The following is an 18516-nucleotide window of genomic DNA, read 5'->3' on the forward strand; positions in this document are numbered from 1 at the left end:
CTCAATTTTTCTGACACTGGGGAGAAAAGAAAAGGAAAAAAACCCAATTACACAAGTACTGGTCTGTTGACATTTAAAATGAGACAATGATGAATATTAAAAAAAAAAAAAAAAAGGTTAAAAAAAATTCCTGGGCCAGCAACCCAAAGGACCAAAGACAAATCACAAAATAGGATGCAATTAATTAGGCTGAAATGCCAACAATGTTCAGTATATCGTTCAAAGTATCCGTGGTGTCAGACTGCTACCATGACCCCCAGTACGAATATGCCAAGGGGAAATGTAGAATAGGACTGAATCACATAAGTTAAATACAAATATTTTAAAAATGACATTTTAATTTCTACCTCACCATTTTAACATTTTCCAAATCGTTAAATAAGCATGTCGCCTATTCTCAGAGCAGGCCAAATGTCAGATGTTTGTATGTATTATTCAGCTGAACATTTTAGTACATAATCTTATTCACTGCTAAACAGGTGGCATTATATTAACAGGTTATTTTCTTAAGAGGAACAGAGAACAGAAAACAGCCGATTCTGTGAAGAGGGGTATTACTGAGAGTGGAGCCAGTGCTAGGGTGGGACTGAGCAGAGGTCTGCAGGCAGGATGGGGGGGAGCAGGGAGCCCCAACTTTCTGCTGTATCTACGACTTCTAAAGCACATTTCAAGGCAGAGCCTCAGAATTCATCTACCACAATTTAAGTCACCAATGCTAAACCACTCTAAAAAAAAACAAACCTGTGCTTCAGAAGTTGACATGCTCCATATGGGTATGTCAAGGATAAAACCTGAAGGTCACATGATGGTTTTTAATATTTGGCCTTTCAACAGCCCTGGCTGAGAAAAGCACCCTCTGCCCATCTTGACACAACAGAAATGCTCCTATTCACCATTTAGGAACTATCTTCAGATAAACCAAATGAACTAATTTTGTATCAGGATAAAAAGCACTCACCTTGAAAGTAGTGGAGTTATTAATAAAATGATATGTACTTGAAAAACAAAATTCTATAGGCAAATGAGTATTGTATAAACTCTGCATGGCAGAGTACATCTTTACTGTGTCTCATCCATGAAACTGAGTATTTTGTAGGACATAATAATTAAAATCAGGTAACAGACCTCAAAGGAAAAGGCTTGCAACTAAGTTTAATAGATTCTTTGTAGGCCGCCTTTCTTTTTCAGTGTTGTATGTTCGGTTTTGTTGCTATTTTTTTCCCCAAGTTTCAGTGGACACTGAAATAAAAAAATTAGTGGAGCAACACACCATCAGGAGCCCAGCCCTTTGACTCGCAGGAGGAGTGTGAAACAAGCAGCCAAAGAAAGGAAATGATATACAGCCCACAGCATATTCCAAATGTGCTTCCCAAACTTTGCTTTTAGAACTAGTACTTGTTTATGTTTCATACAGAATTTCTAACAGGATTGACAGCCTTTGGGCTTTTGAAGTGCAAGAAGCTGTTAGCATTTTTTTCTGACTGATGAAAATCTGCAGACTGACTCGACTCTGCTTTATCTGAATACCAGCAAACCCACAACAACACTCCAGGCATTGCTCAGGTTTTTGTTGCTGTTGTTGTTATTGCTTGTCACATCAAATAAAAATCTAAATCCATGAATTTGATATAGTTACTTTTCATTTTGTGAACATGAGCTTAATGCACAGGGAGTTCTGGAAAGAAAATTAAATGTTTTGTCCATCATTCAGGTTTGGCTGCAGCTGCACTGTGTCAAAGTGTGTTGCAAAAGCGATTCTCATCTCACTTTTGAAGCACAACCAGTTACTAATGAATAGGAGCATTTCGGATTTCTCCTCCCAAACAAGTCCCCAATAAGACACTGCTTCGAGCTGCATTTTTCCCCCAAATGAGGGAAACAACGTAACTCTCCAAACATGAGCCAGCTTTCACACTCAGGGTGCTACCACAAGGCTGGTACACCAAACTCCTTTGAAATAGTTTTTCACAAACACCTGGTGTTGTGGTATCGGCAGGAACAGAGTGCTGCTGCAACACCTGTGTAAAATTTGCCAACTCAACTTAGACCATCTTCTTTTATTACCTTCTCTCCTTCAATCCTTTCTCATTCCAGATTTGAAAGAAGTTACTGAACTGAAATATCCACAGAAGGCAAGCTGCAACCACACTCTCAGTGTCCTGAGATAAAAAACTAAGGAAAGTAGGTAAACTTTACCTGAAAGACTTCATTCTTTGTCGCTCCTTCTGCAAAATTGCTTCTCTAATGTCCTCCACTGACTCATAATCTGGACCTATGACAAAAAAGTTCACTTTTACAGCTATCATTTTAACAGCTGAGTAAATGTGGACGTATCTACTGGAAAAAACCCAAAATGACTCAAGATCATCTCAGCTGGTGTCACTCTACTGGCTGCAGTAAGATAGCACAAGTCTAACGGCAAGTGTTAAAATCATGCCCACACTGTTTTGTATCAAGATAACTTGTAATTTTTTCATCAGTTGTGGACTGATTACATAAATATTGAAACCACACGGTCTCTATGGTCTGTCTGCATAAGTTATCAAAATGCTTTTAATTTACAAGAGTGAATAACAGATCAGATTATACTGCATAGACATTTAATGTGAAATTCTAGCTGAATTCCAGTCATACACTTGCATAAAATAAATCAGCGAAGCAACTACAACAAAAAGCTAAGCCACATCTGATAACATATTCATGATGTGTTATTGTGTTACATCACAGTGCGTTTGCATGGCAAGGTTTAGTTCCTGGGGGGCCACAGGGGTGGCTCCTGTGAGAAGCTGCCAGAAGCTTCCCCCATATGTGGCAGAGCCAATGCCATTCAGCTCCAAGACAGACCTGCTGCTGGCCAAGGCCAAGCCCACCAGCAACAGCACCTCTGGGATAACCCAGTTTAGAGGGGAAAAAAATCTCTGTGGAATTGCAGGGAAGAGAGAGGACTGAGACTGTGAGAGGAACATCCCTGCAGACCCCAGGGTCTGTGAGGAAGGAGGGGCAGGAGGTGCTCCAGGCACCAGAGCACAGATTCCTCTGCAGCCCGAGGTGCAGACCACGGGGAGGCAGCCGTGCCCCTGCAGCCCGTGGGGGTCCATGGGGAAACATAGATCCACCTGCAGCACACAGAGGACCAGTGCTGGAGCAGGGCAAGAGTGTGAGGAGTCCTCCCACTGTGGTGGAAAGAGCAGCAGAGACCAGCCAGGGTCAACCAACCACTTACGTGTTATTTAGCCCACCTAAGTCACAAATAAAACCTATCCCCATTGTATTCCTGTTCTCCACAAAGCCAAGAAGTGCTTTCTCCATCTAATCCTCCCTGACTGGAGAAAGGAGTGGGATAAAGGCAGGTCTGCAGGTAATTTCTCCTTAATATGTCAATTTATTAATCTATTAAATAAAATAATATACCTACATTTTGGGCAATAACTTATAGATCTAGAGACCAAGAAAAATTGTTTAACAGAAAGGAACAACTAGCTAAGGTTTTCAAAAGATGCAAGATACCATTGGAATTTCAGAGGACACCACCATTTAACTTTTGCACTAATTAACTAATCAGTTGCATTCAAGAAAACACATTCTGCTTTCTCTATATTTGAGAAACTGAAATGATCATTCAACAGAGAAAAACTTCAAATAATACAGTATTAATTTTAACCTTTATGCCTGATAAGCACGAAAACCCATCAAACAAGAACCTGCATCACCCAAGGAATTTTGATATTGTTAAATTTTATTTTATAGTACAGTGTTGGGCACTTTATGGTAATGTGGAGTTCACCAAAAACTTCTACTGAGATCACAAACTTTGGAAGGAAAAAGAAAAAACAAACCACACCACACATCACAGCTCATTTACTACATCTAGACAGTGCACTACTAACAGTAGTCAAGGTCTGAAATACAGTTCTCGAGATGACTTTGAACAGTAGTCCAGAAGGTGCAAAAGCATGGAGTAAATTCTTAGATTTGGCTCTATATTTGTAAAAAAAGGTCAGTAACTAACTAAATATTTAAAACTGTTAGGACAATGCTGGTTGTTCGGTGTGTGGGGTTTTTTTTAATCTCTACATAAAATTATCAATAGGATTTCAGTGTGTCCTGTACTTTATGCCTCTCCTACAAGTATTAAAGACTCACAACAGGGGCATTGTCAGAAACGGTTTTCAAAGGTCACCAAATGAACGTTGTGAAAAAGAAAACCTTATCAGGATATATAATGTTGCTTTGTTCCATGCTGAGGCATTTCTCATTGTATCTGACACAGATTTAAAAGTAACTAACACAAATTGTCAGTTTGCCAAACATGTAAGCATCTTAAATTGCTCCTCCTCCTCAGAAATCATGAAGTAACAGATGTGATGTGCTTGTGTGCAAGCTGCTCCAAGACTAAGCTCTTCCACAGTGCTTTATTGCCTCATTCAAGTATATTAATTTAAAGAAGTTTTTAAGGGAAAACCAAAGGTAAAAAAGAAAATGTACATCAATATACAAAGAAATTAATTTACAAAAAATTAAAAGGATACTTGCAACATTAGTAAATATTTTAAGTAATGACTTATGATAATTAGGGATGTCACAAACCAAATTCTTGTGGTCATCAGCATGAACTCTCACCTCACTGCTGGTCCTGGAAAGCAATGCTTAACTCCTCAACTTTTTATCCATGATAAACAAGTGATCAAATGATAAACTAAACAGCATAAATTCTGATATTTAACCCTACTTCAATTTAGCCAGGTTATAGTTTTAAGAATTGCCTGGAACTAATAGTATGCAAACATTGGCTTAGGTCTTATTATTTCTACAGAATGTGACATCCATAATCACTCCCAGTCATTGGAAATATACATTTGCCTCGTTAGAATATATTTCTTCATGTTTTTATCATACAACCATATTTAAAAGCTACATGAAATTTTACACATTTCTGAAAAATACCATTTCAAGGATCTGCTTAAAAGCAGAGGTGCACTATTAAATCACTTTGAAACAAGGAGAAATATTGCACAAAATTCACTGAAGTTTTGAAAGTCAACACATTCCTCCCCTGCCCCCCGCAACCAAGTAGCTCCCTTATTTTTACCAGAAACAGAAAGTTAATTCACACAGAATCATAATAAATGTCAACATACTTGAACTCAACTTATTTTTCAAATGCTAATACTGTTACTGGATTCTAAATACAAGTGTTGTTAGTATTGACCTAAAGTAATAGTACAATTTTATTTGAGTACCCTTTACTACAGTAAACCTTGGGGTAACTTCCAACTGTGTTACCTGCTTCATACTCCAACCCAGCAGAAAATGGGAACGGCCCTGCCAAATTCATGGATGGTGGATGGCCCTCTAGACTGACGTGGCTGTGGACTCATCAGGCAACTCTATTTAGAAGCATAAATTAAGCAACTTTCAGAAAAGACCTGTCAAGTACTTTCAACTGGCCACTCACTAAAACTGTGAAGCAGGTATTACAAAGCAAATCAAGGAAGGTTTTGCACAAACAAACCATATCATCCCTTTCCATTCCTTTATTCTCAACACCCCAAAGAACATGGATTCTAGGCCAGCTGTGGTCCATGCTCTTGGGGTGAAGATGAGGACATGTTCTAGTCAGCTCAGACTCTGCTAACAAGTAAACAGCAATTAGCTAAGACATACACACCTAATAGCAGCAAAGTTACTGAAGACAAGTCACATCACCATTCATACTGGTTTTGCTGGTGCATTTATTTCTACATTCATTCTCCAAAGATTTACTGCAATACCATGGGAACAGACAGCCCTCACCATCCTGAGCTTTGCAATAAGGAAGCTGCTTGCCTCAGGTGTTACTTTATTAGCCACACTTGTTTCGCCTGAAATGTCAGGCTATTGGGAGCACACTGGCTGGAGTCTCACAGCACCTGGACTGGAGGCTGGTGCCAAGGGAGAAATAAAGACCACCCCTGAGTTCTCCCTGAGGAGTCAGGGAGGTCCATGGTTAGGGGCTCCCCTCTGCAGGACAGGGTACAGTCAGTATTACACAAGGGGGTATTTGCAAAAGGGCCTCATGCTGGCACTTTGATTATTGCATGAAATATTTCTTTAATTACTTACATGCATAGAGAAAATACTTTAGATGCTCCTAGCAATTCCATTAGACAGCTGCACCAACGAGATTGTTCTGTAGGACTGAATATGACTGACTGCAGGTGGATACACAGAAGCTGTTTTAAAAACCTGGCCTAACTGTTCTTCTGCCTAGACTTTACATTGGTTACAAGAACACGAGGTTGTAAACTAGCTCATCCTAAAACCTCAAAAGACATCTAAAACAGATTTTTGAGGTCTAAAACACTCTTCTAATAGATTGGGTGGGATTTTCAGAAGCACCCAGCATTTGTCTAAAACTCTGCCTGAAGTCTGTGTTACAATGCCTGAGAGGGGACTTCAGCCAGTGCTGAGAGTTCCTGATGATCCCACCCCAACAGCAGCAGCACCACTGAAATGCTAAATGACAATGAAGGCTTCAGTCAACAAGTTCTATGACAACTTCTACAACTACATTTTTTCTTCAGAACAAGTCTATCTTTCAGAATTACGTGATGCTCAAATATGTGAGATGGAAGAGCAAACCACTGCCTATTCTACACAGACTGCCCTCTGCATGCATAGAGGGTGAGTAGGGATCACCTCTGCATCCACAGTGCTGTCCTTCCCTGAATATCTGCACTGTGTTCCACATTACATCTCTATTCACATGAATGGGAAGGCTTCGACTGTGACAACATATTATCCGTCCTGCAAATCCCACAGGGGATTAATTCCATAGGCAATATTACTTTAGCCTATATGCCTGGGCTGGAATCCCACTAACTGAGCTAGAACTGAAATCTGGATTTCTTCAAAGCTACTATCCCTCCTGTGGACTCCCAGGCTTTGCTTCGCCACACCACATGGAACAACCCAGGAATCCCTTTCTCCTCCTACTGCCCTTACTTTTTCCTCCCAAACCAGATAAGTGGTAATGGCTCATTTTAGGCAGACATCTAAGCAAAACAAACTCAAAAATATTAATTTCAAGTCCTAATTTGACTTTCTACATCAGAAATTTGTTCCTATGTGTAAGTAACAGCTTATCAAATGATCAGGTACCTCCCTGAAACAGGAGAAATGGGAAGATTTTTGAGATCCTGAAGAAAAGAGATGCCTCTGAAGAAGACCACAGGAGCTCTGACTGAGCAGAATTCAGTTCTCACCAGCAGCTGGTGATGAATGTTGATGATTTTTCAAAGACACTAGAAGGATTTCCACAAATAAAAAGCATACAAGTATGCAAACTTGTCAAAAGTACTGGACCTGGACAATTCATCTTAATATAGAATCCAATGTGTAATAAAAATACAGTATATGTAGCCAATAAACAGTTTTATATTATCACAAGGACAGAGAACAAGAGCGTTGAACCAGAAATATCAGTTTGGACTCTTATCTATTTGGTAACTGGTAATTCTATTTAAGTAAGGCACAAATATTAGCCTTTTTAAAAGATCACTGATAGTAAGTGGAAAAGATTCTGTATATTACAAAGTAAAAAATGTACCTACAGTTAAAATCAACATACATATAAAACTAAGCTATTTCTGAACCCATACAAGGTTCAAACCCAAAAAAGACATACTATTTAACAATTGTAAACACGCTATGGGTTTTGTAAATAGTAAGGAAACAATTCAGCATAAGCACAGAACCATTTTGATTGAAATAAAAATAATTCTAAGTTGAATTTTACCTTCAATCTTTTACTTCATCTTTTTACTTCTTTTTCAGCTGACATTTTCACTCAATGTAACAGTGAATTTCTGCTACAAGGCCCCAATTTTGAAAGATTCCACTATCAAATTTTCAATTTTATGATCTTTATAACAACAGTAAGAATACTGGCAGCCTCACATGGCTTCCATACTTTTTCCACAAATCTGAGAATGGGACAACCTGAGTGATTATTTCTTCAGTGTCTAACCCTATGAAAAGCCAGTAAGATTTATGCCTCTACCAGAGCATCATTTTTTTGAAACCTTTTCTGGCAGCATTCCTGGACTTAGGTGTTTGATGGTTTTGAAAGTAATGATGGTCATATATTCTGATTTTTTTTTCTCTATTTTCATCCTAAGGAGATTAATTCTGTTTACTATCTTTAACAAATGAAGAAAATAAAACAACTTAGATGGAACCCTGGACAGAAACACTGTATCAGATGCAGAGGAAAAGAAAAGGTAAATCTTGAAATTCTCATCTACAGAACACCAAGGACATTAATGAGAATGAGTGAGAAATGTTACAAGAACAAAAACCTTTGTGTTGCCTGTCTCCTCTTAGACACAACTGCAGCACTATGTTATGGCAATATTTAGTACCAGCAAAGAAGAATTTCTTTAATAACAGCTCTAAACAAGGATGCTCTGCAGCTTTGTCATCTGAACAGAACCTGAGACACCTGCTCTGACCCACTCGGAAAGCTTCAAGATTTTAATTACTTTTTATGATACTTTAAATTTTTAATGTGTGAAATATTTTGCCAAATAACATTTGTTGTTATTAAAAAAAATACACAACATTCTATGCTGATACATAAGAGGAAACCAAAGTATAAACAAATACTTTGTAGTATAGGCCTCTGGATGTACAATTTCTAACTCTGGAATACTGAGATTCTCCAGCAATGCAGATTGCAGATGCCCTCTGGAATGTTCACGCTCTAATCAGAAACAGGTATTTCTGCAAGACTGGCACTTTTACAACCTTTTAGCTTTGTTGCACTGATTAAAAAAAATTAATTCTGGAGGCTCATCCTCAGTGTAAGTACTGGCCCAGACCTTCTCTTTCTGGAACATGTTGAAACTTATGCACTAACAACTCCCAGGTCCCACTCTCCTGCATCTTTGGTGGAGTTTCAAACACTGACTCTGAAATGATACGCATCAATTCCCTTAGGTCAGCTGCCTTGTAATAAAGCAGCCAAAAAACCCTTTCCATTTGTGCTAGCTAGAAGGAAAATTAATTAATAAATCTCAGTGAGGCAACTGATATTCAACTGTGCTACAAACTACTATTAAGGTACAAAAGCACAATCTGATCCAAACATTGATCCCCATGAACGCGCTCACTTAGGCCTACGCTGAGATTAAGACAAGTCACTCATACCAAAGGTGGAACAAAAGTAAAAAGGTTTCTAACATAACTTAGAAGAGCAGGAGAACATGTTTCTCAGGCAGAGTTCACTTTATACCTGCGTGCTATTTCCACCAACTGCACCACAAATATCCTTCAAAGCTGACAATTCCAATCTGCTGAAACTGATCTAATGTCTTTTCTGTCCCGAGCTATTGTGGAGGCCAAGGTATGTATGGTGAGATGGAAAAAGAAAAGAGGAATAAAATTTAAAAAAGAAAAAAATAAAATAGTTGCTCCATACAGATTAAAAAATTTTCACTTTTAATATCCAAATATTCCCCAGGAACACTGCCAGAAGAAGCAAAACTTCTTTTTACTAAATACAATATACATCAAGTCCACTTATTCTGCTTCACTTAATTTAGAGAGAGATTTTTGGTTGTTCAGCTTGGCTAAAACAAAGAGTTGGATATATGCAGAATCAAACTGAATCTGTAATTTTAGTCTTCTAGTGTTACAAATTAGGCACAAACCAGTTTTCTAACTATTGAACTGTAGAAAATAAAATATAATAGAAATCTATCAATTCCACTTACACTTTCCTTTCTGAAAATTTTTAGGTGAAATAGTCTACCTAGGGAAACCAGATAATATGTCTTTAAAGTGTCTTAGTTGTAAACAGAAGTTGATAAACGTCACATTATAATTCAGCGCTTCATGTACTTTACAGAAGAGAGAAAACCATGCGCTACCTTTTTGAAGTCTGGAAGACAGAGCCACAGTTTTAGTCTGGAGTAAGTTCCAAGTTATATTCATGAGAAATTCCTTATTCTAAAAAAAGTCTCCTTCCCCCCCACCTTTGCTGAAGCAAATTCCTGCCATGGAAAAAAATCATTATTGCTGTTTTGTAGATTTGCATTCATCTTCTAAGATAGTTAAACCTCTTCTCAAAAGATTAAGGCAATTATTATTCATTACAAATATTAACATTTGTACATTTCAGACAAATCAGATTGCTTGGTTCATTTCATGCTTACTGGGATTAATAGAGTACCTTCAAAACCTGGTTACCTGTTAGGCGACACTTTTACTGCTGCTTAGAGGAAGCAAATGCTAGGAAGCACCATACACTTGCTGCATTTTTAACACAGAGACTAACTAGTACCTGATTTAAGAGTGCATTCGTATATTTAGTTCCATTTTGTGGACCTAACTACAGACAACAAATGAACTGAGTAAACGTAGAAGCACATGTCCGAATGGCAGAAAATGCATATTCAACTGAAGAGAATTATTTTCATAACTTAGATCTCTTATTCCTTTTTCATCTTTTGGTTATCATGTTATATGGAGTTATATGGAGTCCTGAGTAGTCTCCCTTTAACTTCTAATGGGAGTCAAGTTTCTCTTCTCATAGTTTTCTTACGTTTTATTTCCACTGCTACTGCTGGATAAGCTATCCTTTGAAATATTTAAACCATAGTGAAAAGCAGAACTCAGTTTACATAATGACACCACTTCTTGAAGAAGACCACCCTCTTCTGGACTTTCATCTCCTTCCTTTCCATCTTTCTCCCAGGGGACCAGAATGGATGGATGTTGAGCAAGACTTCCTGGGAGCTGATCTTCTGAGGTATTGCTTAGTGTTTCGTTCTGCTTTGCATACTTAGAAGAAGAATAGCCTGCTTTGAAACTTTCTGGGGAAGTAAACTGAGCACTTGGTCGTACTGGAGATGGGGATGTCATACTGGTGGTGTCCATCCTGTCAGTAATAAGGGTTTTGTCACTGTTTTCCTCTTCCAGCCTTGAGAGAGATTCTCTCTGGCCACCAGAAGAAACCTGCTTCCTTGGTGATGGAGGGAGCTGCTTCCCATGGAGGACACTGTCATCCTGGCCGAGGTTCCACTCTGCTTGATCATTAGCACTGCTGCAGAGCAGGGTAAGGTTGCTCTCACTAGGTGCATTTGACTTATTCTGAAAGAAAAAACATTTTAATAATTAATTTAGAGACAAGAAATGTCTCTACACTGGCATTTCTGAAACTAAAGTGCTGTAAGGGATACTATGTGTTCCTAAACCATGGATCCCCTTTGGGGTTCAGTGTTACAACACTACAACTCCAGACACAATGTGAGAACAAGTGTTTTTATACTTCCTCACCAGAACACCATCTCTTACCCTAAGGATTCCCCCTTTGGTACAGAGGAAGGATTTCTGTCTCTCTGTCTATTCAGTCTTGGCACAAGCAGTTTTGACTAATATCATAGTAGTGACTTGGTGTTTTAAAATTGTAGGCAAGCAGTTTGTTTACACTAAGGACCTATGCAACCCTATCTAAAGAAGGAACAAGGAGCCCTCTTAGAAAAAGCTCTGCAGTACTATTCTAGCTGTGTTTTGGGTGCAATTGTCAGACGGATTCCATGACTCAAACCAAGACAGAAACATCACCATATCACTACGACTAATTAGAGGCTGCAAAGTGAAAATGGAAATACTTTCTAAACTGCATAAAAAGAAGACTAAATCCTACTCCAGGCATATCAGATTGAACAGGTAAATGTAATACTAAACTATTTGATTAAGTAAATTATTATACAATTCACAGGTACATATGTGAGCTACTGTTTTAAGGGAAAAACACTATTCCAAGATGACCTAGTCAACTGGACAAAAGCGTAACCAATATCTTGGCTGGTGAAAAGCCACCATGCAGCAACCAGAATGAGTGTACTGTTATGTAGCCCTAGGAAGACACACTAGCAATTCTAAGGACTACGCTGTAGTGTCTGATTTGAATATTGTTGATTCCACAGGTACAGTATTCCACTATAAATGGACTTGGGTTATTTCTCAAATAAAGCAGAACACTAACCGCAGTCTTGTAATCAATGTCGTCCATTGACCTAAAGAAATCCAGGCTCTTTGCTCCTGATAGTTTTCCTTGATCTGAACTGTGCGTGCTCAGTGTGTCCAGGATCTCCCCAAGCAAGTCCATTTCTCCTTGATGCTGAGGAATTATTCCAGTTTCACCAGAACCATCACTATCATAAAAGTAAGCAGAAGCTTCTTCACTGTCTTCAGACGATAACCTGAAAACAAAAACTTTTTCATCAGATAGGAACCTAAAAGTAATTTTATTACAGCCACATCTGAAAGGAGAACGCATTTCAAGACTTTTGAAAGGGAACTCCTTTCAAACCTGGAATTTCTTCCTATTCAAGGATTTTGCTAAACATAACTGTATGATATCAATGGAGATGCACTTACCATTAGCTTGGCCTAACCACACACTTTGTTCTAGTGGAAAGACTCTCATACTGAAACCCTTCTTACATCACATGACCAGACTTACTGAGTACTGCCTATCTGCACTGAGAACTGGTGCTTTTGGCTCTTAAATTCTCTCTTGCTCATCGCAATACTCTTACCTCAGACCCCCATTCTACCACAGTCTTTCCCCACCTCTGTCTATCCAGAATACTGCTATGAGGGGTATTTCCCATGGCTCACTGTTTTGATTATATCCTTTTAACACTTCAGTAGCTCCCTCTTCCCTACTATATCACAGCTCAAGCTCCCTGATTTTGCTTTTAGCATCCTTTCTGGTTTATATCAAAACCTATCTGGTCCATTATCAAAAATCAACTCACAAACTCAGAAAATGCTTCAATGCAGCCTAAGCCTCAAATTATGATTTTTTTTTTTAGTTCTCACATAGGGAGAGAGCTTGATATAAAACTCACAAGGCATTATTTGTCTTTCAGACCCCTCAAAAAAGTTCTCATTGTCATAACCACAACACAATCCTTAAATAACAGATTAGCTGAGGTTACTGCCTACCATGTTTAGGAATATTAGTTCACTGGGTTTTTTGTCTTAGTAGTCTTTTTATCTGGAGTTTATGAAGACTGAGGATTACCTTAAACTCTTCCAGACACTGGAAGTAATGAAAAAATATTAATAGCCTGTCCCTGTTCTTAAAGCAGATTTACATCCTAAACTACTTAACATCATCTAGATCAAGAATAAAGCTAACAGCCTGGACAGGAGAAAAATGTGTCACTTTAACTTGACTTTGCTGAATAACACTAGTTACCCTCTCTCTATACATACACACACATCTAAACAGGCTTCTTACTTGCTTGTTCTCTCCATTTCATCATCATCGTCCTCATCCAAGGCAAAATCCTGGTTACTGAGACGCTGGTTGAAACGAGTCTGGAGGACAGAAAATTAGCATGATAATTTTGTTTGGTTTTTTTTTCTATTTCAGCATGACTTATTTGGACATTAGCTGCCACTTTACTCATTAAGACTTCCTGAGCACTTGGTGAGGAAAACCCCATATCAATCAAGTCTTGTAAAGGTTGTTACAAGAGGATGCGAAGTCCTCAAGCATCACCAATTAAAGAGAACAATTTTTCTTCGAGGCCTATGGAGGGTCACATTATTTATGCAAAGCCTGGGGTGCCTTATTATTTATGCAAAGCATTGATTAGCAGAAAACTGGTTACTGGAGGAAAAGCATCACTCAGGTCTACTAGCTACCCTTTCTTGAAAGTATATCACAAAAAGCACCGTGGTTTAGTACTTTCTGATAGAAATTATGAGCCAAGCTTTGGATGATGTGGTCTACTGAGCATGAATGAAAACGGACTTTTGCAGAAGCAAATACAAGAGAAATCAAGAGTCTCTTCACATAAGTAGGTTTAGGTTAAGTTGTTACACAGGATTGCAGAATAAATAATATGCCAGCTCAAAAACATTGGACTAAACATGCCTTTGTGCAGCATAATTTACTGTAGATTACAGCTAACTCAGTGCACACTGAGAGCATCCCATGGAGACTTTGTGTGGACTAGCTAGCGTGTTGCAAACACTACCTTATGGACTACTCACTAGCCTGTTATATCCCATTGTTATTTAGCAAATCAGGGTAAAGAATTCTACAACAATTGGGAAAAAGTCTCTATCTTGATCAGAACATTTAAATCAGGAATTTTGGTCACTTGGGCTTCACAACTGATTGTCTTAAGGACTGTACTTCCCTCATACATGTTTAGTATCAAAAACCTGCAAAGATTAACTATACAGGCAATCAATCCACTGAAGAGGTTCTGAACTTGGATAGCCACCCATAATTTAAAGACATATGGATAGAATTTGTGCAAAGGGAAAACAGCACCAGCTAACTTTGAGGAAAATCAAGCCAATAAAAAAGAAGTGCTACTGCCCACATCTCATCATGCAGTTCACGAAATGCCTAAACCTGCAACAAGCCCCTGATGGGGAAGAAATATGGCCCTAATTTCAGACTACAAGGAGCTTGAAAACCTTGTACTGTGAGGATTTCAGTACGTTCCCTATTACAGATGTTGTCGGTGTTCTACATAGACCAGGACGCTCTCTGTAACTTCCCCTCCCCTCCATTATTTTCAGGAACACCTCAGCGTTCACTCTTTACAGACTGGGACATTTGTTCCTGTTCAGCAAGAGAGGATTTAATTAAAGTAGCAAGTTTTGATAACACTTTCCATAGTTCTTCACCCTCAAAGAGGAAACATATGGTTCTTAACGTGTTAAACCAAGTAATAGTTGATAGAAAATGAGAGAATTATTAGCATATTAAAGCCCCTGAAAGAACCCTAGGATTCTTACTGAGCAAAAGGTATAGGATGGAAGGCAGAGAAACAAACTATTTGTAACTCTTTCACAGTTTTGTGAATTCTTTGTGTCATTCCCCTCACTGTTGCAATCTATCATTTTCCCAATTGTAACTAAAGAGAGGTTAACCACTCTGTTTTAACTGATACTCCTAATTAGCTGTTTTACTGATCAGTCATAACTACAGTCACTGTTTTCAGGTTATAAGTTGCTGCTTTAAGTATTTCTCTTCACTGGGACAATTAAAATACTTTGTTTCTCTAACACTGGAAATTAACCATTTCCCCAAGAAAATTTTGACATGACACTCATTGTAATTAAAGCTGTAACCTGGAACCAACTCTTGGAGGGCAAAACCCTCCAATTTGCAGCAAAGTTAGAAGCTGCCATCACATTTACCTCTACTAATATAAATGAGAGATTCTGCAGGGAAGAAAGTTCTTAAAAGCATTGAGAAGTTTCAGAAAACAAAATGAAAACTGACACTTCATCCGTACATGAATTAACTCTGCCAATGAAATAAAATCCTACATTATGACACTTGCTGATTTGTTGAAATAATAAATAATATTTCAAAGAGCATAGATATCAAGCTTTAAGAAAGAAAGAAAAAAGGGGGCAAAAAAGAAAAAAAAAAGTAAAAAAAAAGTTGTGTCTTTGAGAAACAGGAACTGAATAAAATTCATTAGATTCAGCAAACACCAGGCATAGCAGGGGCCCCTCAGAGCACTTACAGACAGTATTATGCAAGAGTGTTAGTGAAAGCAAGAATAATATCAGACAAAGGAATATAACAGAGTATGTTGATAAACCTAAAATCTCCCCCAAACCCAAGAACTTCTAGTTCCTGATGGTTAGAATATGTATTTGAAAAAATATTTTTATTATCAATTTAAATGTTCAGGGTTATTTTATAAAATTATACAAGGAGACTTTCAAAAACTACATCGAATAAAATGGGATTTACATACAAAGAAAAAAAAATGGGGGAAGGAAAGGAAAATATTTGGCTGTAAATAACAACCTTCTCCAGCATTTACAACTCTGTGAGCCAGCCACGGAGACAACAAGCAACATATGTTTTTGAATAGGTGACTTTCCTTTAGGAGCTGTAATAAAAACAACTGCAAGGGAGGGGTATGTCCAGACTACTTTGCAAAGAAAGAAAAAGAAAGAAAGAAACCCTTAATAAATTCCAAAAGGAAAGCCATAAAACTTTTTCAGTGTTCCACTAGGCAAAGTGACAGAGTACGTGCACCTGCAAAAGCTGTCAGAGTCATTTAAGAAGTCCCTCCATTACTGACGTACCCTGCTGTTTGCAGTTATTTAAGCTTTTAATTTCTGTCTTTTCTACATTTTGAAGTGTGTAACCTTTTTTATACCTCTTTATGAAAAAAGGACAGACTTCTGCTTCCTTCCTGATTAGCATTCTAATAACCACCAGACCATTTAAATTTATTACCACAAGAAATGATACGGCAACACTCCTTTTTTGCTGCACCAGAACTTTATAAAGTCTTAATAGACTGCTGTCATGCTTTTTTCTTTAAAATAAAGGAAAAAACCTTCTTTAAACTACTCAATTGTTTTGCTTCCTCCAACTTGTTCAGCTTAGATAATAAATCTATTATTTAATGTATTTATTTCATACACACGCATGAACAGGGATTCAACTTTTGCCGTTTTAAATTTTTCTGATCTTCAGGCACACTGCACCACAAGATTCCATCTCTCATCCTGTTCAGAATGTAAGACAGTTCAGCACACTGAAAGACAACAAGCTCATGCTCTCCACAAGCCACTGCTGAACCATCAAGCCTGTAAAGTGCAGCAAAGGAACAACTCCAGACGGCAGGAGGTTATATATCCTTTTTGTATACACCTTATACATCCTCTTTGGTTTCTGCCCCACTTTGAAATCTCCTTCTGCAAGTGGTCTGCAACCCATAGAGAGCTCAGCAAATGCTGATCACTGAAATAAGGAAAGGAAGGAGCTGACAGTATAAATACAGGTAGAACCAAATAAAGTGAGAATAAGTCCTTAAACTGTTCTGTTCTGCTTGCTGGTAGCCTGACAAAATGTACTGCTTTGGCATAAAAATGCCAAAATACGTGAATGCAAGAGGATTTAAATGTAAGATGGTTACATTCTTGATTAGGCATGAAAGTCAATCTTTGAAATGTCAGCTTTTTATATAATGCTAGACCTTTCAGAAGTCCAGTTTTGGGGAATGAGTGCTTATTGATTGATACTAAGGTAGGAAGTTTAACAAGGCTGCTGCTATTAATTGTCCTCAAAGTGAAAAACAAATAATCTTTTGATAAATGGCAGCACACATACAACTTCACATTTAGTGGCTACTCAATACATCAACACATATAAAGTTTCAAGAAAATTAAAATATATCCAATGTTTTAAATCAATGAAGCATTGTTCCCTTTTTCTTACAAATTTAGAGATTATTAATTCAGTGCGAGAAAGCAAAATAAATACAAGTGTGCTCTTATTTACGGTTCAGTATTTTATTTTACCCATCCCCCTCTACAACCAAATCACAGTATAATTAGGGCTCCATCCAGTAGGGAAGCAAAATATCTCTCAGTCAAACTTTCTAGTTAAGCACAACCTGTCGCCTTCCTTTCCGGTTTAACGCTGTGACCTAAAGTGATGAATCACAGGAAGGTACTTCACATTACACTCCACAAGAGTTGAGACTAATGAAAGGAAAAGGAAAGGAGAGATAAAAAAGAAGTACAATTTCTAAACAATAATGCTCTGATATATATTATCTAAGATGCCATAATTGTTCATATATATATATATATATATACACACACATATATACATTATTATTATAGCACAGGACTCAGTAAAATTTAAAAAATATTAATGTTAAATATTTTAAAAAGCTTCATCCTTCCTAGGAAAGAGACCACCTCTGCTTTAACAGATATAGATGATGTATTTGTAAGAATCATTAAGTGTTAGAAACATCCACAACTGTATGCCATGAAAATGTAATCTATTCTGAGATCCTGTTAAAATGAGAGGGAAACAGAGATAAACAAAAGAGCTAGATTCCCAATAACAGAGAAAAATCATTTTCTGTGACAGTAAAGAGCCTGCAAGAGTGGGAAATCCTCCCAAAATCTGTTTGGAGACACTGACAACCAGAAATACGTGTACAGGTACAGTACTTTGAAGTGAGAAATACACTGTAATACTACAGAGACCTCCACTGACTATGGTAAAGTTAAAGGAAACACTAATATCTGTGCTGAGGTAGGATTTATTATAAGTAAGAATGATAAATTTGTTGAGATACTTAGTCATGGATAGCACAATAATTATTTATGTTCTGAATTGAAAAACTGAACAAACTCTAAGCTCCATACATTTTACACAGGGATACCTGAACACAGGTATAACTCCCTTTAATTTTTAATAATTAATCATTGTGAGATTTGCTTCTGCAAATATTTTTCAGAAATAGTTCTGTTTTTCTCCTAAATAACAAGCAAATTTTCACTTTCCCTGAAGAATTGCAGGCCGTTTTTCCCTCGGGAATCCTGAGCCCCCTAAATCAGCCTGAGGCCCCCCACTGCCCACAGTCAGGTATCACCTCCGAGCGGCCAGATCCCACTCGTTCCTCTCAATGGCACAGAGGCTAATCTTAGCTGAAGAGCCTGTTT

General features: G+C 37.9%; 1 protein-coding gene across 3 annotated transcripts in view; it reads right to left on the reverse strand.

Moving 5' to 3' along the window:
• Positions 1-3718: 3718 nt before the first annotated feature.
• Positions 3719-18516, reverse strand: part of DENND1B (DENN domain containing 1B) — a 161348-nt gene continuing 146550 nt past the window's right edge. For 2 of the 3 annotated variants that reach the window (XM_027880387.1, XM_027880388.1), the window contains 3 exons: positions 13298-13377; positions 12032-12248; positions 3719-11133 (listed from right to left, as the gene is read on the reverse strand). In XM_027880387.1, the coding sequence (XP_027736188.1) occupies positions 10582-11133; positions 12032-12248; positions 13298-13377 (849 nt within the window). In that variant the 3' untranslated portion in view covers positions 3719-10581. The remainder of the gene's footprint in view (positions 11134-12031; positions 12249-13297; positions 13378-18516) is intronic. The other variant, XM_027880389.1, reaches the window with a different exon arrangement.

This window comes from Empidonax traillii, unplaced genomic scaffold (assembly GCF_003031625.1).
Source record: "Empidonax traillii isolate 1590-97213 ecotype Southwest subspecies unplaced genomic scaffold, ASM303162v1 scaffold69:size3087049, whole genome shotgun sequence".
NCBI lineage: Eukaryota > Metazoa > Chordata > Aves > Passeriformes > Tyrannidae > Empidonax > Empidonax traillii.